Source organism: Pangasianodon hypophthalmus, chromosome 4 (assembly GCF_027358585.1).
Source record: "Pangasianodon hypophthalmus isolate fPanHyp1 chromosome 4, fPanHyp1.pri, whole genome shotgun sequence".
Taxonomy (NCBI): Eukaryota; Metazoa; Chordata; class Actinopteri; order Siluriformes; family Pangasiidae; genus Pangasianodon; species Pangasianodon hypophthalmus.
In genome coordinates this window covers 11,914,023-11,939,930 of record NC_069713.1, presented here as the reverse complement: position 1 = coordinate 11,939,930, position 25,908 = coordinate 11,914,023, and the positions used below count along the sequence as shown (strand labels likewise).

The 25,908-nt window shown below is 42.2% G+C and overlaps 1 protein-coding gene and 3 non-coding genes across 4 annotated transcripts; all 4 read left to right on the top strand.

Annotated features, from left to right (window-relative positions):
- Nucleotides 1-360: 360 nt before the first annotated feature.
- Nucleotides 361-25,760, top strand: acin1b (apoptotic chromatin condensation inducer 1b). Its single transcript, XM_034303283.2, has 17 exons — nucleotides 361-574; nucleotides 3,948-4,013; nucleotides 4,330-4,441; nucleotides 5,539-5,615; nucleotides 7,181-9,256; nucleotides 9,576-9,637; nucleotides 15,566-15,704; nucleotides 19,277-19,322; nucleotides 19,837-19,967; nucleotides 20,536-20,682; nucleotides 20,836-21,001; nucleotides 21,265-21,410; nucleotides 22,311-22,418; nucleotides 23,079-23,186; nucleotides 23,274-23,613; nucleotides 24,137-24,234; nucleotides 24,338-25,760. The coding sequence occupies exons 1-17, from the start codon at nucleotides 437-439 to the stop codon at nucleotides 24,692-24,694; spliced, it is 4,317 nt and encodes a 1,438-aa protein (XP_034159174.2). The 5' UTR covers nucleotides 361-436; the 3' UTR covers nucleotides 24,695-25,760.
- Nucleotides 3,725-3,825, top strand: LOC113540752 (small nucleolar RNA U6-53/MBII-28). Its single transcript, XR_003404120.1, has one exon. It is a non-coding gene; the product is annotated as a small nucleolar RNA U6-53/MBII-28 (small nucleolar RNA).
- On the top strand, nucleotides 5,213-5,313 carry LOC113540751 (small nucleolar RNA U6-53/MBII-28). The gene has a single exon (XR_003404119.1). It is a non-coding gene; the product is annotated as a small nucleolar RNA U6-53/MBII-28 (small nucleolar RNA).
- Nucleotides 9,317-9,417, top strand: LOC113540753 (small nucleolar RNA U6-53/MBII-28). Its single transcript, XR_003404121.1, has one exon. It is a non-coding gene; the product is annotated as a small nucleolar RNA U6-53/MBII-28 (small nucleolar RNA).
- Nucleotides 25,761-25,908: the final 148 nt, after the last annotated feature.

Sequence of the window (25,908 nt, the reverse complement as noted above, 5' to 3'; positions counted from 1 at the left end):
GAATACGTGAAGAATGAATCCAGTTTGAATTACCTGAAGAGATCGTAAGCGATCTATAAACTGTAAAGTAAATATAAGTGGTTGTGATAAAAGCTAGGCGCTGTTATAGTGACGAATTCCTATTTGATTTTTAAGACACTTTTGTTCGACAGATTGCTGTTTTAGATTTGTTTTAATATATGTTTTATATTTAGTTACAAACTTAAATGCATTCCGTTCCGAAATTTCACGCTTTAAATCGTGCTCTTATTTAGGTAGAAGAAATGAAACTCTTTTCCTTTGTGAATGAATGGCGGACGCATACGATTGGCCACGCTGTTGTTGTTTGCGCGCTGTTCGGCTTTTTTCGGAAATGTCCGTAGTGTGACGTCAGCACGTTGCCAGCGTCGCGGCGACAGCCCGAAGTTTGAGCGACCGAGCCAAAGGGGGAAGCAAAATGGCGGAACTCGAAGATGTTACGCTAGATGGAAAACCGCTTCATTCGCTTCGTGTGGCGGATTTAAAAGCTGCCTTGGAGCAACGAGGGCTGGCCAAAAGTGGGCAGAAAAATGCGCTCATCAAACGACTAAAAGGGGTGAGTTTGGACGAAGGGTTTGGCTTGAAAAATGTCTGCTACTATCAAGTTCACTCGGAGACGAGAGCTGAGTGGCAGGCCAAGTATCGCTGCTTCGGAAGCGGGAATGCGCATTTAGTGCCTGTGCACTGTTTAAACCGCCAACGGCATCGCTACGCTACTTAGTAGATGCTTGTTTACCATTAAGACTTAAGATATTTTGGTTTTTGCAAGGCCTTTGTGTTTTTGGGGAGGGAAAGGCGGTCGGTGGGTCGTGTGATCCTAAGGTTTGTGAGTTGAGTTCGTGCCCGCGCCCTCGCTTTCTGTAGTGGGGGGAGGCGCGCAGATCGGGGGCGCGCACAGCTCTGTGCTGATGGATGAGCGGCTGACATTTGCTCTGGTAAACACCGATCGACCGAGCATAAAAGTAATCAATTTAAGTTTGTGGTTTCAAAACAAAATGGCCAGCAAAGCAAATTAATTTAGAGGCGCACGCGGAGTTGTCTTGGTGGAGATTAAATCCAGTTTGTCCTCACTAATCCGTGCAGGCTTATGAGACTGGGTCCGAGCTTTTAAATGGTGAATTTTTACAGGTAAAATTGTAGAGATCTGCTCCGGTTTACAGTAGATGATTAAGAGTTTTGTGTTTATTTTTAAAATAGGGGACACCGTTTAAACCACATTGTTTAAATAATTTAAACACCGTAACACGACGCGTTGCTGCCCGTTTTATTCACTTTGCATTTCTTTTGCAATTGAAAATTGGGTTTACAGTCAGGGGCAAAAAGCGGAATTCTTTTGTCCTCGCTATCGCCAGCGCATTTTTTGTCAACGACCGGTGAATTGTTCACTTCACACCAATCCTGTGCTGAGTGTGTGACAATGCATGAATAAACACATGGACTGGCGCCTCACACACACACACACACACACACACATGCTGTATAAATACAGGCCGAAACCGCACTAAAAACTGTACATGATGCACATTAAAACTGGGTGGAGTACAGTTTAGTCCAGGAGTACAGTTTGGTACAGTTTAGTCCAGGAGTACAGTTTGGTACAGTTTAGTCCAGGAGTACAGTTTAGTCCAGGAGTACAGTTTGGTCCAGGAGTACAGTTTGGTCCAGGAGTACAGTTTGGTACAGTTTAGTCCAGGAGTACAGTTTGGTACAGTTTAGTCCAGGAGTACAGTTTAGTCCAGGAGTACAGTTTAGTCCAGGAGTACAGTTTGGTCCAGGAGTACAGTTTGGTACAGTTTAGTCCAGGAGTACAGTTTGGTACAGTTTAGTCCAGGAGTACAGTTTGGTACAGTTTAGTCCAGGAGTACAGTTTGGTACAGTTTAGTCCAGGAGTACAGTTTAGTCCAGGAGTACAGTTTGGTACAGTTTTGGGCCAGGAGTACAGTTTTGGGCCAGGAGTACAGTTTGGTACAGTTTAGTCCAGGAGTACAGTTTGGTACAGTTTAGTCCAGGAGTACAGTTTAGTCCAGGAGTACAGTTTGGTCCAGGAGTACAGTTTGGTACAGTTTTGGGCCAGGAGTACAGTTTTGGGCCAGGAGTACAGTTTGGTACAGTTTAGTCCAGGAGTACAGTTTGGTACAGTTTAGTCCAGGAGTACAGTTTAGTCCAGGAGTACAGTTTGGTCCAGGAGTACAGTTTGGTACAGTTTTGGGCCAGGAGTACAGTTTGGTCCAGGAGTACAGTTTGGTCCAGGAGTACAGTTTGGTACAGTTTTGGGCCAGGAGTACAGTTTGGTACAGTTTTGGGCCAGGAGTACAGTTTAGTACAGTTTTGGGCCAGGAGTACAGTTTTGGGCCAGGAGTACAGTTTGGTACAGTTTAGTCCAGGAGTACAGTTTGGTACAGTTTAGTCCAGGAGTACAGTTTAGTCCAGGAGTACAGTTTGGTCCAGGAGTACAGTTTGGTACAGTTTTGGGCCAGGAGTACAGTTTGGTCCAGGAGTACAGTTTGGTCCAGGAGTACAGTTTGGTCCAGTTTTGGGCCAGGAGTACAGTTTAGTCCAGGAGTACAGTTTGGCACAGTTTTGGGCCAGGAGTACAGTTTGGTACAGTTTTGGGCCAGAAGTACAGTTTGGTCCAGGAGTACAGTTGGGTACAGTTTAGTCCATGTGTTCAGTTTGGGACAGGTGTAGTGTTTGGTCCAGGAGTACAGTTAGGTACAGTTTAGTCCAGGTGTACAGTTGGGTACAGTTTAGTCCAGGTGTACAGTTTGGGACAGGTGTAGTGTTTGGTCCAGGAGTACAGTTAGGTACAGTTTAGTCCAGGTGTACAGTTTGGTCCAGGAGTACAGTTGGGTAGTTTGGTACAGTTTTGGGCCTAGCCATGCAGTCTCCAGTACAAGGTTTCGTGTTGGATTTACCTAACCGGTCTGTAAATAACATGCTTTTACTCTAATAAGAAGTAGTTTTCACAATACAGGAATAATGCTTGTTTACTTTGTATGTGGAGATTGAAGGTGTTTACCTACACATACTATATTTTTTTAAGAAAAGGTTTGTCAGTCTTACCTAGAACCTTTTCTTAAAGGGAAACTGCCTTGTTTCAGGGGTTCTCCAATTTTTTTTGTTGCCGGGGTAACCGTAAAATAAATTCCATGGAGTACTTCTTTACAGATTAATTTTACGAACAATTCAAATATTAGACTCATAAGTTAAATGTGCACAATAATATTTCGGCTGTTTATTGGAGCTGTATAGCTTTTTATTCCTGAATTTCCCAGTAACATAACACATTTTTTGAAATGTCATTTGGTACAAGTTGACTTTATTTATAGGTTATTTGTTTTGAGTTATTGACGTTTAGATTAAGCCTATTCTTTTCAAATGCCCAGGCACACAGGCAAATAACTCTAAAAGCTAACTAGTAAATGTAATACATAATGGCGCGCTGAGATTTCAAACACTGTAACAAATTTTTTTAAAGGTCACAAACTCCTTGACCCCACTTTGAATCCACTGTGCTAGAGGAACAAACATAAAGAAGACTTTAGGGTCCTAGACAGACCAAATTTTTTGTTATATGTGAATCATTTTTGCTAACAGTTTTGCATTGTAAGTGATGCTTTGCCTTCACCAAAGCTAACTCTTTTTTTTTTTTTTTTTTTTTTTTTAACTTTTTTCTTCTTCTTTTTTTCCCCCTCGTTTATTATGTTTCCTATGATGAGTTTGCCATGCTAATACCGATGCGCCAGACTGACTGGGTGTAAATGAGTTCAACTCAACTTCTCACACTCACAGTGTGCTCTGAGGAAACAGATCAACAACCAGTCATATTTACTAACTGCATGTTCCTCCTTGACTATTTAAATGTGCGACTTTCCTGTGATGATCATTTTTTAAAATGTGGCTCTGTACCCTTTCTCTTTGTATTGCAGGCACTCATGTTGGAGAGCCTGCAGCGAACCTCCACCTCTCATCCCGGCCTGCAGCCCAACTCGCAGGTCAGAATAATTTGCTCCTGAAATGATCTGATTCTAAGTGTGTGTGTTTTGCTATTTAGGTGTATTAGAAATAGTAAGGCCTGGCTAAATATGAACCTACACTTTGCACCAGCAGCTCAGTGCACCTTTCATCTTTGTAGATAGTTTAATTCACAATAGAGTAACTACAGAGATGTCATGATTAAGTGGCTGAGTGTTTTGTTTACAAAGTTGGAGCTGAAGACTGTAGTTCTACAAGTAAATTTGTTTCAAAACATTGAGAGAGTAGGATGCATGATATTCACCTGACATATGCACTTTTTTGTGTGTACTTTAGATAGGGGAGGAGATGAGCCAGAACAGTTTTATTAAACAGTACCTGGCCAAACAGCAAGAGCTCCTGCGTCAGAGAATGGAGAGAGAGGCACGGGAGGCAGCTGAGGCAGATGGTAAGACACAAGTAAACAAATGGTTAAAAAGATCCTGAAAGCAAAACCCAGTAGAGTAGACCTTTTTAATACCAGAAGACAAATGAGGCTGTATCTGGAGGTCACTTGTGTTTGACTACACGGCAGTCTGTTTATATAGATGACGCTTTTTTAGGTGCCACTCACATTTTGCTTTATTACACTGGATGTGTTTCGGCGAGTCGTGCTTGAACGCGAGTCGTGCTTATATACCACAAAGGGTCAAAGCCTATAACAAGAGAGTGAATTATTTTCACAGCTTAATGCTAGACATTGAGATGTTCTTCTATACTGATTATATTGTTTCTATTCAAGAATGATGCTAAAAATACATTTTTTATAGGAGTAAGAGAAATTCAGAGCATTCAACTGTCATTCAGCATTGCACCTTGTTTAAATTAATAGTTTTGGTGATGAATATAAACTTGAGTGTATTTTGCTGTTTCTATACTCTGCGTGTTTTGTCTTAGTTTGTTCTCTTTTTATCGGTAACAACTTCTTTTAAGGATGTGAATTATATTTACTAATAATGCTCGTTTTGAATTTTTATACTCTTTATTCAATAAAATGTACTGTTAAATATTGCTAGTTAGACTGCATTACAGTATAGCTAAATGAGAAGTTATTCTGTATGACAGAAATTTTTTTAGTGTTTGGCCCATAAATCTCTACATCTTAGCAAAATAAAGCCCTGTGACCGACTCATTCACATGAATAGTCATTGGTCATATTGTCACATTGCCCCTCCTGTGTTTCCTATGATGAGTTTGCCATGCTAATACCGATGCGCCAGACTGACTGGGTGTAAATGAGTTCAACTCAACTTCTCACACTCACAGTGTGCTCTGAGGAAACCTGGGATGCCTGACTGTTTCTTTCTTTGAGTCTCTGTTTTATTGAGACTCACCTCGTCTTGTGCAGTAGTGACAATTACTGGTTAAATCTTTCACAAGAGTGGCCTTTTCTGCCAAGTCTAGTCTGTTGTACACACATTTCAAGGCCAGTAAAAAGGGGAATAGGTTGAAATGGAATTTATGTGACTTGCTGTGACCTCCGACCCCTGTGTTGTATGATTTTAGACACAGACAGCCCTGCAGGCCCTGAGGAGGACGATCACACAGCTGCCAACGACAGCACCTCCTACCTGCCAGACAAGGTTTGCATTTTCTAAACAAACACACACACAGTGAAAATGAACACACACACACACACACACACACACACACACACTCACACTGGAACCAGCATCCTTATTGTGTGCATGTGTGCTTTTTTCTGTTGTAAGGATGCTGGCATAGCTTGGTTATCTTAAACTTTAGCAAAGTATCAGGTAGCCTGACTTCACCCATTTTTATACTACATAAAGTTTATTTAAGCAGTTGATCACAAAAACTGTCTGTACTCAAGACAGGCAGGCTAAATGATCATTTGTAGCAAACCAGTGAGCTTATTTCCTGTTTGCAGATTTAAATTAAAGTCTTGCAGGTGAATGGTCAAGTGGGCACAATGAACATTTTATGACTTGGCCAGTGGGTACTAGCAGACTGTAACAAAACAGATCACATTTCTTTCTTTCTGATAAGTATTGACTTAAAAAAAAAATTAGAGGTTCAAATGGTTAAATTGTTATACTGGTTTGGAACACTTTTACGCACAGATATGTCACGCAGAACCTGAAAACAACATGCTGTCTTTCTTTCAGCCACATTTTACTCATCTACGCTCTACTGATAAGGTGTTATCGAGACAAAATTACATGTTATTTGTATTGAGGGGGGGAAAGCTATTGACTTGTATGATTTGGCTGCACTGTATTGCTGGTAAGATTAAAAGATCACATTTAATGAAGCTTAGCACAGGTATGCAATCTTATTTTCTTAAGTGCATTGTGTTGTGTGGTTAGCAATGATGGCCATGTTCTTTCAGAAACCGGAAAAATGTACAGCATTGGAGCTGTATTATTGAATTGTGGCATTTCATGATTAAAACACAAAGAAGATTTCACTAATTTGCAGCAAGGGTGAAGGAGGAGGTGTTAGTGTGCATCACACGCAGTGCAAAAGATGATGTTTATCTGTATTTATAAAAACAAAACCTGTTATTTATTTTTATACCCACATGATTAAATGATATTCATTCAATGTTAGAGTGAATGTTTATTTATTTATTTATTTATTTATTTATTTTTTAAAATAATTTTTCTGCATATTCAACAGTAAATTGAATTTAAAGGACAAGATCAACGTGAAGTTTGGTCTTGTTTACTCAGCAGAGAACAATAGAATACCAGAAATATCAGTCAATAAATATGATCCTGGTAAAATTGAAGAGACAGAATATTAAATTATTAAACAAATTTTGGCCATATCGCCCACTTATTAGCCCATCACTTTAGTCTTACAGCATCATAATGTGTAGCACTGTAGTTTTTTTTTTTTTTTTTTTTGGGTATCACACAGCCCTAACAGAAGGATACTAGGAACATTATAGTAATTATCAAGGTAATGGATATTCTTAGCTTTAGAGATAAACAGAGTGTATTGCCACAGCATAAACTTTATCATTAAAGATATAAAATACAAATTTACTAATATGGAAGTATGCTAAATTACTCAACCACTCTTCATTTCTTTCTTCACTGTGTGTTCAGGTATGGTGTCTCCATTGTGTGCCTTCTAATATTTTATAATTTTTTATCCTTTTTTTCTGTTTCATCTCCAGCATCACGTTGTAGCATCTCGGCCCTCTGTGCCAGAGGATGGAGGAGGTGATCAGCTGGGTCCACAGGATCCAGTGGCTCTGGGAGGCCACAGGCTGGACGCAGGCAATGCTTCAGTATCACATGATTCCACTGATGTCCCCACAGCCAAGATCTGGCGCCCCTCATTCTCCCAGGAGGAGGTTGCCACTCCCTCCCCTCCCCGTGCAGTTGCCTCTCTTTCTGTGCGTGTGGTTGGTCAGCCAGAGCGACAGGGCGTACCCCTAATTGTACCTCGCCCACAACAAAGAGAAGGAACTGCCCCTGTAGAAGCAGGCCCTGCCCATCCGATGCCACAGCTCAGCCAGTCTGCTCGCACTCAAGAGGAGAGCGATGAAGACGATGATGATGACGACGATGACAGCGATGAGAATGATGACTGGGGTCCTTCATCTCGTGGAAGAAAGAACATCCACACACCACCAGCGCAGCGCTCGCGACGCAAGCTTCAGCCTCCTCAACACATTCCACCCCATCATTCTCCATTGCAGCTCCGACAGCCCACTCCTCCTCCCTCTCCACCCCCAGAGCTCTCCTTCCCCCTGCCTGACACCCCCAAACAAAGTCCCCCAGAGCAGGACGAGCCTGAACCCCCAGAAGGGGCCGCTGTGTCCTCTCCAGTTTCCCTGCAGAGACAAGAATCAAGCTCCAGCTCCAGATCCAGCAGCCCTGAGCCTCCGTCCCAGCGCAGGCCTGGGCCACTCAGTCTGCTGGTACGCAAGATGGAGTCCGAGGGGGCTTTTGATGGTGGGCAGAAGAAAGATGAGGAGGAAGAGGGAGAGACCGCTGCGGCAATAGTAGAACAGGTAGAGGCTGGACCTGGGGTGCTTGTGTTTTCTAGAGGAGTGAATGATGATGTTCACACTAGTTGTGATTCTGAGGTGGTTCCTGATGAAGATTCACCCCAAGAGCAGCTGCCTGAGGAGCCTGAGTCTCTACCCACTATGCCCTCTATCACTGAAAGCAGCCCTCAGGGGTCAGTGGAGATGAAAGAAGCCGCGGAGGAACAAGAAAAAAGTTCTCAGCTGGACGAAGAAGAGAAGCAAGATGACCAGGAGGGCTGTAGTGAGGAGAAAGAACAGGAGAAAGAACAGGAGAAGGAGGCTGAGGAGAGCTTTAATGTATTATCATGGAAACGTGAGCGAGAGACATCTCCGTCTCAGGATTCCGCTGACTTTCATCATACGTCGCCTCCCCCTTCCCTGCCCGCTCCTGCAAAACGAGCACGCATCTTCTCTGAAGTTCCCCCACCCGAATGCCTCATGTCTCCTTCCAAACCGGAGCAGGTGTCAGTCCTTGTGTCAGGACCTCAGCATGCAGATGCAGATGATGAAATGGAGACAGAAGCTTCTGCTGCACCTTCTCAGTCCTCACCTGAAAAGGAGCATGACGAGGAAATGAAGGAGGTGGAAACAGAGAAGCAGGAATCTGCAGAGGCAGATGAAGCAACAGAAGACATTAACATTAAGCCTCCTTCCTCACTTCCTCCATCTCCACCACCAGAACAAGTGGACGTGGAGAGAGAAAGAGAGGGATCTGCAGAAAGGGAAAGAGAGGGATCTGCAGAAAGGGAAAGAGAGGGATCTGCAGAAGGAGAAAGAGAGGGATCTGCAGAAGGAGAAAGAGAGGGATCTGCAGAAGGAGAAAGAGAGGGATCTGCAGAAGGAGAAAGAGAGGGATCTGCAGAAGGAGAAAGAGAGGGATCTGCAGAAGGAGAAAGAGAGGGATCTGCAGAAGGAGAAAGAGAGATACCCGCAGAGAGGGAAAGGGAGAGATCCGCTGAGAGGGAAAGGGAGAGATCCGCTGAGAGGGAAAGGGAGAGATCCGCTGAGAGGGAAAGGGAGAGATCCGCTGAGAGGGAAAGGGAGAGATCTGCTGAGAGGGAAAGGGAGAGATCCACAGAGAGGGAAAAATCACCTGAACAGCACTCATCCCCCTCCAGCCAGTCTTCATCCTCTGACTCTGATTCAGAATCCTCTTCCTCCAGTTCCTCAGGCTCCTCCCCACAGGACAAACCCAGACCACCCATTCAGAATAAGGTATGTGATTGGATTGTGCATGATGGTATTTTGATAGTATTGATTTGCCTCTGATTGTGTTTCCTATGATGAGTTTGCCATGCTAATACCGATGCGCCAGACCAACTGGGCGTAAGTGAGTTCAACTCAACTTCTCACACTCACAGTGTGCTCTGAAGGGATACACAGATGAGATGTATTATTTGCAGAATTGCCGAGAGATCAATACACATATTTGCATTTGTTTCCATAGGGACCACATTACATTTCCTCACTCTGTGTGTTAACATATTATCATGGAAGACTGGAACTGTGTTTTTTTTGTTTGTTTTTGAAACAGGTTGAAGAGAAAAAAGCAAGCAGCCCAGATGAGGCAACAGAGGAGAAGGATGAACCTTTAAGGTTAGCTGCTACAGCTGGACACGCACATGACACACACGTGTACGCCTGAATGTTCTCTAAATATGTCATTAACGTATTATAAACGCTCCCTTAATGCAACAGGGAGCAATAATTTCTCAAAGTATTACTGCAAACTCTCCCTCTGTTCCAGCCTGTGAGTTTGAGGGCTAATTTGTGTTAACATTCTTAGCTTTGAGAATACTCCACTGTGTCTCCATGGCCCAACTGGTGTACTGTTTCCTCTCATTGCGAGAGCCCCGCATGAACTTATGCCCATGCGATCAGTGTAGGAGGATAAGAGTTAAAACCTGCTCATTGTTTCCCACAGATATGAGTAAGACCTGGGTGGAGAGATACTAGATACTACTTCATCAAAACAATTATTTGTTTGTTAGTTCTTCTTATACATTTCTATATTAAATTATTGTTCATTAGACGTCTGGATATATGATTGTTCTAGATAACTTCTAAAACTTCAAGCCTTGAAGAAATAAGCATATCATCTGGTTTTAATTGTTAGTAAGGTTAATTTAGTATGCACTGATCACTAGCAGAGGCAGCTCTACCTTCATAACCTGGAGCTTAAATCGTACAGGCATCCCAAGCATGATATAGTCTAGACAAAATTTTAAATATGTTACTTTAAACAAAAAATTTAAAAAACCTGTAAAACAGCTGTTTTCAGCTCCACATAAAGGGGAGGATGAATGGCATGTGCCTGAGCCTCTCCTCACTAAACGCTCAAGCACTGGTCAGTTATAAGCATTCTAAGGCTTCTGAAAGTGTCACTGTGTATCATTGAGAATGAGATATTGATATAGATTTAAATTACCTTTATCTATATGTGGGATCTTAAAAATCAATTGCACGACAGCATTAAAGCAGCCTATTGCGAGTGGTTGAATGAAGAGCAGGATGTGCTCAGAAACTGCAAATTGGCAAGGGAAAATAGTCAGCCACTGTTTCGTTTAATGTATCAGTTCAGTGAAGCAGTCCATGTTCATGTTTTATAAGCAACGTTACTGTATTCCAGCAGACTGTCCTCTTTCGTTGGTCATGGTCTTATGCTCCTCTACAGCCTCGAAGTGTGGAGAATATGAAAAGCTGACGAGCTTTATACGTATACATGATCAGTATACCTGAGTGTTAGAATACCTGTAATTTATATGTGGGGAAACATTGCGTGCTTCCTCTGAGACACGTAAAGCCACTTATGCCCACAATTGGCTAAGTGACTGGGGAGAGAGTAATGTCATCCTCCTGAATAAGACAGCAAACCTAATGCACAGGGCCGGTTTTCTTCTCTTAGACTACTGGATCAATCTCTTGCTAAAACCTGAACTTCCAAACCTTTTATTTATTTATTTATAATTAATAAAATTTGGTCACTCTTAAACGGGTCCTTTACAATTTGTGTAAATGCTCTTGCAAAAGATTTATGAATATATTCCTTCCCAACCAGTTTGATAAATCAGGCCAAATGCCACTGTGCAGTTTGCCTAGGAGTTTTTTTTTTTTTCTCTCCCCGTATCCATCATATCCTACTTTTAATTGTCTGAACAGCAGCGTGTTACACTGAATCAGAGTTCCATTTTGTTCTGTATTGGATTCATAGACTGATGCAGGAATTTCAACAGCTAGTCACGTGGTTTGTGTATTTATGCTCTTCTACATCACTTAAAGCTAAAGAAATGTCACTAGGATTCAGACTGGTCAAAGACATTGTAATTTGTCCTCTACATATGCTCTTTGTAATCATCATGCACATAATCTGCTGCATTTCCCTGAGGCTGGCTGCACCGTTTATTGTGAGCAGGGAAACTTAAAACACTGCAAAGCAATAGGCCTCCAGGACTGAAAATCCCTTTTATGGAAGGTACAAACAATTTGTTGTTCATATTGCTCCAGAACCGGAAGTGGTAGAGTCTGTCCCGTCATACGGAAATTTTTTGTAGGAGTTTGAGGTAAAATGTAGGGGACATTGAGGCAGGATGATAAAAAATCCTAATGCACAAGAGTGCAGAATCTGCATTTTTCTACTGAGCAGAAATTATTTTTTAATTACTATTTAATTTAAATATTTTGACACGTGCTGCTTGGCATATTTCATCATATGGCATGTGTATGCAAATTATTCTGATGATTACGACAGGTGTATAGTGTTGTAAGTGTGCTTTATATTTTAGCTATTACACTTGTGGTGTCTGCTCACCAAACAAATCTCAGGAGTTGTTCATATTACGTAGCTCAAATGTCATGTAAGAAGAAGAGGGAGGTGGAGTGTGTAGGTTTCCGAATCAAAAATAATTCTTGTTTTTGTGAGGGTAAGCACAGTGTATATACTATTTTCTTTGTATGTTATACAGATAGTCTCAAAGTTCCTCTACAGGTATTTGTGCCTCCATGGGTAGTGAGCAAGCCAATGTTGACAGTGTACAAGATAAAACTCCATAAGATGGAGCTGGGTGGAACAAAGACTCAGCGGGGGGAGTCCATCCTCCTCTGGCCAGCACTGTGAATCATGAGTTATTTTTATATCAGATATGCTGTGAATTATAGTTTATGTAACTTAGTGGTTGGTGATGAGAATAGATATACTTATTGTATATCTAGTTATGACTGCAATCTCTTTTAGGGAAAAAAATGGTAAACTGTACCTTTCCTTTTGGTGGTACCGTGGTACTGAAGTGGTACCGTTATCTGTTTTACCTTTTCATGTATATCCTTCATCTGAAATGTGGATATCGTGTACCTATAAAAAAAAAATTAAGGCACGTAATTGGATTGTAATTTTAGAGTGAACTGGACTGCACCTTTCTATGTAAAAGATGAACATTAAAAGTGCAAAATTAGGGTTTTATTGTCATTCTAGCCATATACAAGTGTACAGTGGAGAGAAATAGCGTTCTCCATGGCAACATTAGAGAAGTCACAGACAGCAGTCTACACAACTGACAGCATGTAGTGCAAGAATAGGACAGAATAATAGGACAAAATAATAAATACAAACAATGGGAACAATACAGTAAATACAACACAGGACATTAAATATAACACACAGTTCAGTGGTGTGGTGAGTAGGGCAGCATAGAAGTCCCTGAATTATAGAAATAAAGTAACACTGGTGTACATGGACCGTGCATAGTGACATCCTGAGTAAACGGTGTACACCTGAGGGTACCACTTCGGAGACAATTAAAGGTACAGTTTAGTACCCTTTTTCTGATAGATGTGATCTGATTTACTGTCGATGATAAAAACCGAGCTGATGGAAGTCAATCAGTGAGCTTTCATGACGGTAGGAGCGAGATCCGGATACGCGGAAGCGACTTGCATGTTAATTGAATGCCTGATTCATGTGCGTTTCTGTTGATGACCTTTTGATAGATTGGCGCTCTATTTTGGGTTTTTAGTGGTATTTTTTTGCACAGATATCTTTGGCGCTTGTATTGATTATATTTATCTGAACAAGAAGAAAATCAGAAACGCATCCGCGTTCTTTTACAGTAATAAAAAGAAAGCTTGTCCAGCGAGAAGCAGGCAGGTGTGGTTTTTTTTTTTTTTTAAATCAGGCATTCAGCGCGGCCAGTCCCCGACCCGGCGTGCGTGGCTGAGTCGGAAGTGTGGCCCCGCCCTCCCGCTGGCCCCTCCCACTCCCCCGAGCTCTGTTCAACATGGCCGCTAAGTGAGCGCTGCTGCGCGTAGACCGACGCATTGCACAAAACGGCCGTCTCTCAGCGCTCCCACGGTTTCGGGTCGTGCGCACGCGGCCGTGAGCGGCAGATACAGACGCAAGACCGTAGCGCATCGAGTTGTAGCCCGTCGACATGCTGTCCGACGGAAATAAAGGAGGGTAAGGGAGAGAGATAGAGAAAGACAGAGAGAGGGGAGAAGGCTGAAATGTCCTAGCGCGGTTGCTACACAGTAGCAGTGGGAATGTATAGGGCGCTTTTCCCATATAATCCGAGTCAAGTCCGAGCGTTTATAAGAATCTGATCTTCGGCACGCGGAGTGAGAGAGAGAGATTTCGTGTTTTAAAATCGGCGGAGGTTTTTTTTTTTTTTTTTTGTCGCGGTTTGCTGCGGGTGGGAAGGAAGAGCGTGGCCTTGGCGATGGGGGAAGGGGGATCTCTAGCCATTAGCGTCCGGATGATAATGTGAACATCTCTGATCAAGAGAGCCGAGTGGCCTGAAGCCATAATTCGCTAATAAAGATAGTCTTGTTAATGTCGTCTTTATCATCGTGCTGCGTCTCAGCTTTGCTAATCAAACAGCGCCTGCTCTCCGCGCGTGGCTTCTCGGCTTTGTTACTTCACAACTTTGATATGAAGGAAATCGTGAGACTTTCGGGAATTTTCCTCCTAAGTGGCAAAGCCTTTTGTATGATTACCTGCTCTTCCCCTTTACAGTTGTAGAAACAAGTTGCCACATCAGGTGTAACGTGACGTTGAATAGAGATGTATCTTTTAGCCCTTTTAGGTTATGAATTTGAAGATGGTGACCTTATATGTACATAAGTATAATATCGGATTTAATGGGCTTTGTTACTAGATTTTGTTTCTTTTCTCCCTCTGAGTGAAGGAGCAGCTCCCTATCACAGCCCCTCGGTTGTTAAGGAGATTGTGTGGGGGAGTTTGGGGTGCAGCCCCCCAGGGAGAAAAGATTAGTTGCTGTCATTGGTAGCAAATACCACAAATGTGTGTTCTGTACTGAGACAAAATACACAGCCGCACTGCTTTCTAGGGAAATGTCTCTCTGTGGCACTATTTATATACATGTCATGCTTTACAAATTAGTCTCCGTGTTATGGGAATGGAAGATTCCGCTTTATTTCAGGGCCAGTGATTAATGTCGTCTTATTGATGTGTTAATTTTCTGTACTGTGTTTGATTTACTTCCCAAAACCCTTTGTCTTCTGTCCTTCAGCTATGAGCACATGCTCTTAGGTCCACTTTTTGAGTGTAAAGATGAAAACATGTAGTAGGAGGGGCCCCTGTCTTCTGGAGAGTAATCATAGTCAGTGCTGTCGTGTCTCAGAGGGCCAGCACACACTTGCACACCTGTTCATGGTATTGAGGTGAACAGCAGGAGGGGTGTGTGTGTGTTTGTGTGTTGGAAAGAGTAGAGCAAACGTGTGAGTGGTTATGGCAGAGGCTGCTTAAAGGGGCAATAAATGCGATTACCTTGGCCAGCAGATCTCCAGCTGATAGGGTGACATAATGACTAAATGAGGTTTGATGTTCTTTCCCTAATGGTGTACGCTACTGTTTATTGATTTCTTCTATTGTCCCTGGCATCAATTTCTCTCTAACATCTGTTGTCTGCCTGTGTTGGATGCTTTCCTGCTCTCATCTGTCTAGTCGTTATGCCGTAGTTGGACGTTTTTGGTTGTTGGTGAGGTTGGATGAATTTTTCATTGACACAAGGCTGAATTTTCAGTCTGCTGTGATCGCCGTCCGTTACAGTTGTTTGATGAGTGTGTGTAATCCTGTCTTTGTGGATGTGTATGTGTGTTTGACCCTGACATGCCTGGGTGTCGTTTAGCTGCTGAGTTATTTATAGTTATAGTAACCCAGATCACTATCCTCAGTCACCTTACCTCTCTCTCTCTGTCTCTCTCTCTCCATGCCTCCCCCCCTTGTTTTTCTCTCTAACATCTCTCACTTCTCTTAATTCTCAGCTGATAGGCAGGGTCAATCAAATCTCAGTGCTTCATTTATCTTGAGCTTCTGGGAAAGCACTGGTCTAGTGAGAGTACTCCAGCTTTGTATTTCCTGTCTATTTCACTATGCCTTTTTTAATTCTGTCTGTCTTCTCCTACCTCCCACTTTTTTCATATGTTCCACACTCCCCTTGTGATGATATAACACTCGGTGCAGTCATTGTCACATTTCTCTCTCCCTCTCTCTATCTTACTCTCTCTCTCTAGGGATGTAAAGCAGGCCACGGTTGCTGAGCCCACAGGTCCCGTCTCTATGGAGCTCCAGGAACAACCCGAGTCTGAGAGTGCACTGGCTCATCCTGCCTCACAGGAGGCGCCTGAGACCAGCGAGTCCCGTCCTGATGAGGTAATGAGACCCTCTGGAAAGACGCCAAGGAGCAGGGGCAGGGTGTATGGCTACGTTATTAAATGTATTCAGATTGGCATTTACAAGTGCTTATTGTTTTTTTAAGAGATGTAGTGCTTGGCAAACATAAATCTAAAATTTATTTGCTGAAGAGTTATGGGCAAAATTAAAAGAGCTAAGATAAAATTGTTTAAAAAAACAAATCTGTAAAAGTCTCTCTCAGACCAAGCTTTCCTCCCTCGCTCTCTCTCTCTTTCTGTAGCTGTTATTATATTGTCAGGGGTTGAGGCTGGCTAACTGTGTGTGAAATTAGATACAGTCTGCAGTTCGCTGGTTAGGTGCTGTGTGCAAGTGTGATGAAGAAAGACGTGTGTCAACAGAAGAGCTTAAAAGAGCTTGATGTATTCTTGAAGCAGGCCAGCTGTGTGCGTACAGTGTACAGCATATTTGCAGACACACACAGGTATGTGTGGAATGTCTTTTAAACAGACTAAACTAAATTCCTCTCATAACTATTAAGTATGACTATAAAATAAACCCATTTTATTACTTTGATAGTTGTTTCTTAACCTTTTAAAGCCCCATTTGGACAGGTTTAATTTTACATGGAGTCTTGGGGTAATTTCTATGAAAATTACAGGCCAAATTACCTACTGTTTTTATTGAAACAATTTTAGTCCTGTCCAGATAAACGTCCGTGATTTTCAGGTATTGCCTCACAGCAGTCAAAAAAAAAATGTGACTGCTGCTACTTGCCTCATTTAGTCTTGTAGTGCATGTATCAGTGATCCTCCCACCAGATATTAAACACTTCCTTAATAGTGAAATTAAAAATGGAAGCTTCTTGTATACTTTGTGATTACTTTTTTGTGTTTTCAAATTGTTGCTGGAACTTTGGTTTGCCCCAAACTGAAATAAGTGCCAGCGTGTATTCTCTACTTAAGTGCATCTCCAATCTCTTGGAAGCCATGTTGTGAATATTGTGTGGCCACGTGACGCAGACGTCCAGGCTCGTAGAAAATACAACCCACTAGAAACTCACTCCTTGTGCTAATTTTATTGCTGTCCGGATACAAGAGAGTTACCACTGAGGAGACGTGTAAAAACCTGATACAGATGTCCCCCTGATAAACTAATCAAATCTGAATAGGGCTTTAGATGAATAACTAAATTATAAGCCAGGATGTTATGGGTTTAGAAATGCAGGCCTAGAGTCAGAAACTAACAAGATGGAATGGGATCAAAGCAGGGGTCATTTGGTGTTTTAAACTGTTTCAAAATAGGGTCATCTTGAAGTTGTTGAACAGCCCGTGTGTGGGTGAGAGAGGAAGAGGGAGAGTGAGTGAGAGAGTGCTTTAATTATAAAAAAAATAAAAAAAATAAAAAAAAAGCCTGATGCAGTGTAGTGAGAGAGATAGCCAGACTCTCCTCTACCTCCTTTCTCTATTTTTTTCTTTTATTGTCACTAGCTCTCTCTCCATCATTCCTTCCTCTTCTGATTTTTTTTTCCTCACAGTTTTTTCTTGTTATCCTGTCATTTCTTCTGTCTTGCACATTTTCTTTTTTTTTTCTCTCTCTGCTGCTCCTCTGTCTTGATCTAGTGGTATGAACTGTTGTGTTTTTTAAAAACCCACTGATTGCTTTGTTATGAAGGTGCCCTCCCTTCTTCCATTGCTCATACTGGTACCTGCGTTACTACCTCCACCTCTCCTCCTCTACCTCCATCCCGTGCCGAGCTATGAGCTAGCCCCCTCAGGCAGAGTCATCACTGCACACTTAGCCTTCACCTGATGGAATCCTGGCGGATGATTGGCCACGCTGCTCACTGCACAAACTGATGTGGCCTCTGATAGGACTGCTTGGGAGGAGGCTAGAGAGTCGATTGGGTGGGTCGAGGTGGCAGCCGTTTCGACAAGACTCCTCCTCGAGTCCCACCCTCTATGGTCCACTTACAGATCCAGAGTCTGCTCATACGCCGTCTGGACTTTTCTACGCAGCTTGATAGGCACACGGTGGTTTAAGCACCATGGCCACCTGTGTGCTTGTCCTGCTCACTGAACAGCATGTCTTCATATATGGACTTTAATGAACTCAGACACCTTCTGAGCATCAGCTCTGATCTGCCCTCTCGCACCCCATACAGACCGATCTGCAGTGCTTTAATGAGTAGAGCTGCACATGATTCTGCTCTGCTAGAACACATGAACAATGCTCCAGGGCTAAGAATTAACCACGGACTCATTTGTTGTTTCCTGGGAGATTGATATCCAAGCTCCTGTGATATACATGTGAACAGTCTGCCAGAGGGCACTGACGTTTTTTGAAGAACCACACCACAAATGAACTTTCTGGAATACCAGTAACCATCACGAGCTCAAGGTTAATCAAGGTATTGTCTGGATGTGGCCCATTTTGAAGCTCAAGCTTGCATATTTTCAGGAAGTATGTGGACAGTGTGTGGCCAGTCCACTCATCAGCATGTGACGTAACACAGTCTCCGTGGATTAGTGTCTGCTTGAAGGGAAATAACTAAGGACTTTAATCAGCATCAGCTTGGAGCTTAAAAATGCCCTTCCACCACATGCCACCGTGGTATACACTGTCTGCCACATGGATTATGGACTAGTTTTGCTTTATCAAAGCAATACATTTAGACTGTAACGTTACACTGATTGCTCTCACATGCTGTGTAGAATGAAATGGGAGAGCTGTTCTGTGTGGACACCACGGATCCCAGAGACTGTATTTACGAGATTGCTTGAATGCACCATACCTCTCTAAATCATCTCCCTCTGAAACCATCAAAGACTGTTTCTGATTCACAAGAAATCACTATCGCATCAAAGACTTTGTCTTGACTCAGAAATCACATTAAAAAGCCACACACTGAAAAATCACTCCCACCAAAAGTAAAAGTCCAAAGGCAGTTCCATATCAGACGGCCAATCAGCACGCTCAGTTTGTGAGCATTTCTCGTCCTCACTCCTCAGCCTCTTCTGATTGGACCTTTGTTGCCTAGATACAGTGCACACTGCCGTGCGGTTGGGCCATAGCCAAGCCAGAGAGGAATCAGGTGTCAATGGTACCAGGAAATACCCTTTCTTTAACCCAAGATGTATTTATTTTAGAAACAGATATTATAGTGTCTTTTTGGTTAAAATTGAGGGTTGATTTGTTTTTAAAAGCTTTTATTTTGTGTGTGAAGGACAGTAGATTAAGTTGGGGATGTTGAGGTTTTATAGCCTTATTGACACTATACAGGGATTGGACTAGAAAGTATGGGTCAAGCATGAATTTCATAGCCTGTGAGTTCCTATATTGTAAGGAACTTAGTGTTTGACAGACACTGTCGCACTTTATTGGACAGCCTCTGTCTGTCACATCATTCATTTGTCTAATGTTGGTTTATTGATAGCTTTGTCTGTTTTTTTTTTTTTTCTTCTATTCTATCACCCTTCCCTCTTTCCCACTGTTCCTCCTGCCCGATGTTTGTGTCCCCCTCTCTTTCTCTGTCTCGTCCCTCCCTGAACCCACTTGGGTCTTTGTTTGTTTGTCATCCTCTGTCTTTTCAGAGCACCACTCCAAAAGCGTTTGCTGCACGCAAGATTTCACTTACTAGTAAGTATTTATTTATTTATTTTTTTAAATTAAAAGAAAGCTGAGCAATCGTGGTCTTCTGTGACAGGGTGTTTCTGTGTCATTAAGTTGTAATTTGTCTGAATAATATGTGGCCAATCACAGCTACCAGCTGGTAACTTATCTAGCATACACAGAGGTTCTAATATGGGCAAATCCAGGAAAAGTGGTTGGAGAATGCCAAATTCTCTGGGTGCTTAAAATCTGTCTGCCAGCAGACATTCTGGAGACTATGCTGTAAAGTTTGTACACTTTGATGGTGTGACATGTTGAGAATAGTTTTATTCTCTTTGCTGTAGAATGTTGTGTCTTTTTTTTTTTTTTTTTTTTTTGGTCATGACTGCAACTTAGATCTTAAATTATATTTGAAGTATCAAAGGAAAGTCTTTGATACTGCATGCACCATGTATGAGCCCCCAACTAGAGGGATGCTTTGGGTTTTTTTTCCCCTCAGTGTTTATACACATGTAAATTTTGCTGCTGTTTTACACTGTAGCCACTAAACCAGAAGGAGCAGGAGTGGAGGCGGAGTCTGGGGGCGGAGCTGGTAGGAAGAGGAGGTGGGGCTCCAGTACAGCAGTCACTGCCAAAAAGCCATCAATCAGCATCACCACTGAATCACTGAAGGTACTAGATTATTACTTGATCATTACTACAGAACCATCTGTAATTAATCAAATGGTATGCCTACAATCATGCGGTCGTGGACATGGTCCAAGTATTTGTGACTCCTAGGATACATATAATCTGCTACTGTATTACTGAAGTATTATGAAAATAAAAAATTATTGTGCACATCTCTTGAGTAAAGTCAGGCAAAGTCATAGTTAGCCAGCTAAAATAAAATTGCTTTGCTGTAATCTTAGAGCATTATGCTTGGTGGGGTGAATATAGGCGTTTTCCCCAAAGCTACATGATGACTTTTCATCTGTCTGTCTGTGCTTGCCTCATTTTGTATAAAAGAGAGCTCTCTGCCAAATAAGTAGATGAAACTAAAATTTAATCTTTTAACTTTTGTGTAGTGGTAACTGTGTCCTAATCATCTCAGATTGGTGTCAAAATAGTCTCTTAACTACAATTAAAATGGTCTTTAAAAACATGTGACTGAATCAGTGATACCTGCAGACTAACATTAAGTGTAGCTCTATGACAGTGTGATATGTAATTGTATGTATGTGTGTGTGTGTGTGTTCAGTCTTTAATCCCAGACCTTAAGCCGCTGCAAGAGGCTGTGGTGGACCTGCACCCAGATGAGGGTCGTTTCTCCGGGGATGAGGACTCGGGTCAGCAGCCTGAACGCGACGAGGACCAGGGGCTTCAGATCAGACGTACTGTAACACAGGTACACTGTCAGCCTATCAGATCTCAAACAGTACGTATCCACTGTCGGGGAAATGTGCAGGTTAAAAGAGGCGCAGTGTCACTAAATTTGGTGTTGTGTATAGAATTTATTATTATTATTCTTTTAGATTTTTAGCTTTTTTTCTGTACCTAGGTGGTTCCATCAGAAAGTCAAGAGAATGGGCAGAAAGAAAAGGAGGAGGATGAAGATGAGGATGAAGAGCAGACAGAAGGAGAGAAAGAGAAACCCCCCAAGAAACAGAGGAGGGAGAGCTCATCAGAGGTTGCCATGGAAACACAGGAGGGTGACACTAAGAAAGGTGACTATATTTAGTTTTTTGTTGTTAATGCCTGTTCCCCAACTTTTGTTTTATATCTGCCTTTAATGACATATTAATAGGTTTGCGATCTCATTGGTCTCGGATCTCTGTGTCGTTCAGTCTCTACCGACACATGTCGTCTTCACATCTGTTCATGAATCTGTTCAAAGCTGATCTTTGCTTCTTATAAATGATTATAAATGTTATAAATGTTTGAATATTTTTCTTGCTTTAAATTTTCTTTCTTTCTTTCTTTTTTTCAGTGACCCCTAACGACTCAGTGGTGCGGCGCTCCATCAGTCAGCAGAAAGTGGCTGTGTCCATCACCATCGATGACCCGGTGCGCACGGGCCGCCAGCTCTCACCTCCCCGCGGCAAAACATCCAACGTCATCCATGTCTGTAACCTGGTGAGTGCCGCATACATGTCTGTGTTAGTAATATGGACTTGGACACAGTCAAAAATACAGAGCCCATACATGTTTAACTACACAAATGCATACTTTTTGTGTATGTGCTGTGGAGGGAAATCGAATTGGTTCAGAATGTACGTTGTTTAGATTTTTGTGCAGATAGAGAATATGCTGAGAGTATATATTTTATGTCTCCACCACTAGGTGGTTGTTTTCTGGTTGTTCCTTCATCTGTCTCTACGTGTGACATCTGAGATTCTCGTTAGTGCGATATCTCAAGAAAGAGTGGTTTAATGTTTGTAGTATTTATATGGAATTATTGTTGTATTGTTGGATGAACTGATTACATTTTGGAATTGATCCAAACAGGGGCAAGGTCAAATGTTTTTAACAGTTTTTCTTCAATAACTTCCTTCCCGGTTTTCCTACAGAGATGGGGTTTACATGTTCGTGTTCAGAATCCCAAGGTCCATTTTCTGGCTGTCTAAGATTTTTTTGCAGTTCACCTGTCCTTATGTGTGTCTGTCCGAGATTCTCATTAGCACGATATCTCAAGAATGAGTTTTTGAATGTTTATAGGATTTAAATAGAATTATTCTAATCAGCAGATGAACTGTTTTTCAATTTTCGTATTGATCCAAACAGGATCAAGGTCAAATGTCTGAAACAGTATTTTTTCAGTATTTCTGGCATAGAAATGTGTAACAAGAAGGATTAGAATTGTTGATGGCAGAGGCATCCCTGTCTACCTCTACTTGTTCAACAATCCAGCTTTGCCATAGCAAAATAATGTCGAAAGGGCCTTATTATGAAATGAAAGGAGGAAGTTTGTAAGTTTTTTTAGAACATGTTCATGTCTGACTCCACATCTGTGTGTGTGTGTGTGTGTGTGTGTAGGTTCGTCCCTTTACTTTAGGCCAGCTGAAGGAGCTGTTGAATCGGACCGGTACAGTGGTGGAGGACGGCTTCTGGATCGATAAGATCAAATCCCACTGCTATGTCACTGTAAGTTTGATTTCTTGTTTTCTGTTAGCCACTTTACCTTTTTCCCCACTTTATCTCTTTAATCCACTCTTTTTCAATCTTATGGCTGTGTTTCAGAAAGTTGACAGAGTTTGCATCTGTACTTGAAGCTGAAGAGATTTCTAAAGTGTATTTAAAACTACAAACTGAATTGAAACTCTTTTGTCCAAAATATTGAGGAAGAAAGTAATTCCTGGTTCAAGATGGCTGATGCTACTGTTTTCACCTCTGTACTCAGTGTTGTAGAATAGTGTCCTACAAACCTCATTAACAAATCTGAAATTAATAAACATGCCCTAATGATGCAGGTAGTGGACTAATCACGTACTTATGTGATCATCTATAATTGTTAGTAGAAGGTCATGAACCTTGCATGACATAAATAGAGCTTATTTTCCCTTCTAGTGACACCTGTCTATTCTATTGAACAAGAAACAAGACTAGTTTGATGGCCTACAGTAACTTTAAATATCAAGTAATCGATTTTTTAGTGTTTGAGTGCTTGAGTCTTCTATAAAATTACTCAGAACGCTCACTACAATTTGAGAACAGTGTGTGATGTTAGGTTTGCGGTTTGCACTTTTTCCCTTACTTAGCTGTATTAGTCTTAGCCTGTCTGATGTTCTGATTTCTGTGGCTTAGTACTCCAGTACAGAGGAGGCTGTCGCGACACGTGAAGCTCTCCACGGTGTGAAATGGCCCTCTAGCAACCCCAAAGTGCTCCGGGTGGATTTCTGTGAACAGAAGGAGGTACACACAGCTGTTTAAGACACAGGGAGTTTTTTTTTTTTCCCCCTCCTCCTGCCATTCTAATCACATATCCCTCTCACCCTCCAGCTGGACTTCCATAAAGGGCTGCTGACAGGTGAAGACCCACGAGCCGTTGCAGCCCCGAACCGCCCTCCAGCCCCTCCCCCACTCATGCCCCCGACCCGGGAGAAAGAGCGGGAGCGGGAGAAAGATGGCGCTCCGGCAAATGTGAGGGACCAGTGGGCTGAGAGGGAGCGAGAGATGGAGCGCAGAGAGAGGACGCGCTCGGAGAGAGAGTGGGACAGGGACAAAGTGCGAGACTTCACCAGGGACGAACGGGAAGCAGCCAGGAGATCACGATCACGTGAGCGGGACAGGAGACGCAAGGAGCGAGGAAAGAGTAAAGAGAGGAAGTCAGAGAAAAAAGGTAGGGTTAAAAATGTATTCTTTCATGAATGTTTGCTGTAGTTGTGAGTGAGGGTTTTTTTTTTTTTTTTTTTTTTTTTTTGGATCAGTTCAGAGTAGTCTGATTAATGTTACTATCTGTGTGCATATAGTCAAATTGTTATACAGGCAGACACACACCCATCAATGTAAAGAAAATATGTTCAGACCCCTTAAAGGTTGCAGCACAGATTCCTGTCATAACCAAGCTATTAAAAATTGGGCACATTATGCATAGTATTTATTAATAAGCATGAGCCATAAGCATGCTTATTAATAAGTTTTTTTTTTTTTTCAATTGCTGAGTAGTTGTGCTGTTAAAATGTAGATTCAAAACTTGATAAAATATAATATCCACCATTTTAGTGTTGTAAAGTTAGAAAATATATACAAACCCTGGCTAAATGTCTTGGCTCCCATTTTGAGAAGTTCCACTTTTAAAGATACATTTAATTCTGCCTGTTGGCGTCATGTTCCCTGAGTTTTTCCTCTCTATTTTGCTGTAGATAAACCAGAGGAGCCACCTGCCAAGCTTCTGGATGACCTTTTCCGCAAAACCAAAGCAGCTCCATGTATATACTGGCTGCCACTTACTGAAGAACAGGTCAGACACACTCACTCTCACATAGCCTTAAAACATACAAAGCTACTCATGTAAATGTTTTAACACACCCTTGAAATGCTTTTTCTCTCCTCTCTTGCCACAGGCGACTCAGAAGAGCCTGGAACGAGCGGAGAGGATGAAGGAGCGGGAGAAGAGGAGGAAGGAGCTGCAGGAGGAGGAGGACAAGAAGCGTGAGGAGGAGAGGAAGGAGAGAGCACGAGGCCGAGAGAGAGATGGAGGGAACACGGCGAGCAGTGGAGGAGGCTCAAGCCGTCCAGCTGAAGGAGAGAAGGACAAAGAGAGGGAGAGGGAAAGAGAGAGGGAGCGGGAACGGGGTAGAGAGAAGGAGGGAGAGAAAAGGAGAGACAGCAACAGAGGCCGAGGCAGCGACTCCAAGCCAGCGGGGGGCAGCAGACGCTCACGAAGCCACAGCAACCCCTCCAGGGACAGACGACGCTGAGAGTGTGAGAGTGTGAGAGAGAGAGAGAGAGAGAGAGAGAGAGAGAGAGAGAGAGAGAGAGCAAATACAAGCGTGTGTGTGTGGTACTAGGAGGAAGATGGATGCCCTTTCTTGCCGACTGAGGCCAAACTATGAAGCAAAAGTTCCAATCCTGAAAATCTTCATTGTTTCATATGCATACACTTTGGTAGCGTTTCACACATTCGGTCACATCTGCTGTACATCCTTCTTTCAGGACTTTCAGGACATTTTTTTTTATTATTATTATTAGTTCCATTTTTGTGTTGTAGAAATCTTTTCCCTTTTTTTGTGATTTTGCAGTTGATTACTGTTTCTCTGGTCTTAAACAGATTTGTATCAAGGGCTTGCGCTGATTCATTTCCTCGTAATCATACATTCTCACACATGGACAAGGCTAGTCCGTCAGCAGGGTGATTATTTTTAATGCATCATTTTCTCACATCTTTTGTTCTTTTAAGCCCTTGATTATTTTTTATTTATAAATTCTAATTGGAGTCAGCTGTGGCAGTCAACTTGCCAAGTAGTTCCCTATAAAATAATTATTTTATTCATTCTGAGACTTTTAATTAACTTTGGTTGACCAAAATATCCCCCTAAGCATCGTTTTGGCCATCGAGTCGGGCTAATTGTGGTGTGTTTGGGCAGCGGCCTCACCCTTCCAGACCCTTCTGCACTGAATGGCTGACTACTGCGTATCTGTCCGGTGTTAACTCTAGAAAGGTGCTGTTATGAAGGATAACAGGTGTTTAACACGTCTCGTCTCTCCCCGTCCTACTGCTGCCTCCATCCTTGCGTCTCCCTGTCCCTCCCTGTGTTCTCCTGTTGGGAGTCTGTAGTCCTCTCAATTCTTTAGTGTTGTACTCCAAGATTCAGATAAGGGAGAAAACTAACCGTTATAGACGAGAGGAATGATACATGTTTTAATGATGTTTTAACTTCTTTTTTTTTTTTTTTTAGTTTGAAAAAGAGAAATTCCTATTTGCTTTTTGATTATTTTTTCTGAGTATGCCGAATGTACAAAGAATAAAAAAGTGACTAAAGGAAAGGTTGTTGGTGAATATTTTGTAATATTTGGAGTATGGAGTTGTTGATCTAACTGATATTAGTCATGGAGGTTTGAGCTCATGTGGACAGATGCTGTCTTCTCCCAGAGTGCTTTACTGCACTATGATATTGATATTAACAGTAGTTTG

What these genes read in the sequence shown, in the direction of transcription:
- acin1b (XM_034303283.2), top strand. Translation starts at nt 437, where the DNA reads ATGGCGGAACTCGAAGATGTTACGCTAGATGGAAAACCGCTTCATTCG. An exon ending in GAGAAGGATGAACCTTTAAG is followed by an intron (nt 9,638 to 15,565) that starts GTTAGCTGCTAC and finishes CTCTCTCTCTAG; the next exon opens with GGATGTAAAGCAGGCCACGG. An exon ending in GGAGGGTGACACTAAGAAAG is followed by an intron (nt 21,002 to 21,264) that starts GTGACTATATTT and finishes TCTTTTTTTCAG; the next exon opens with TGACCCCTAACGACTCAGTG.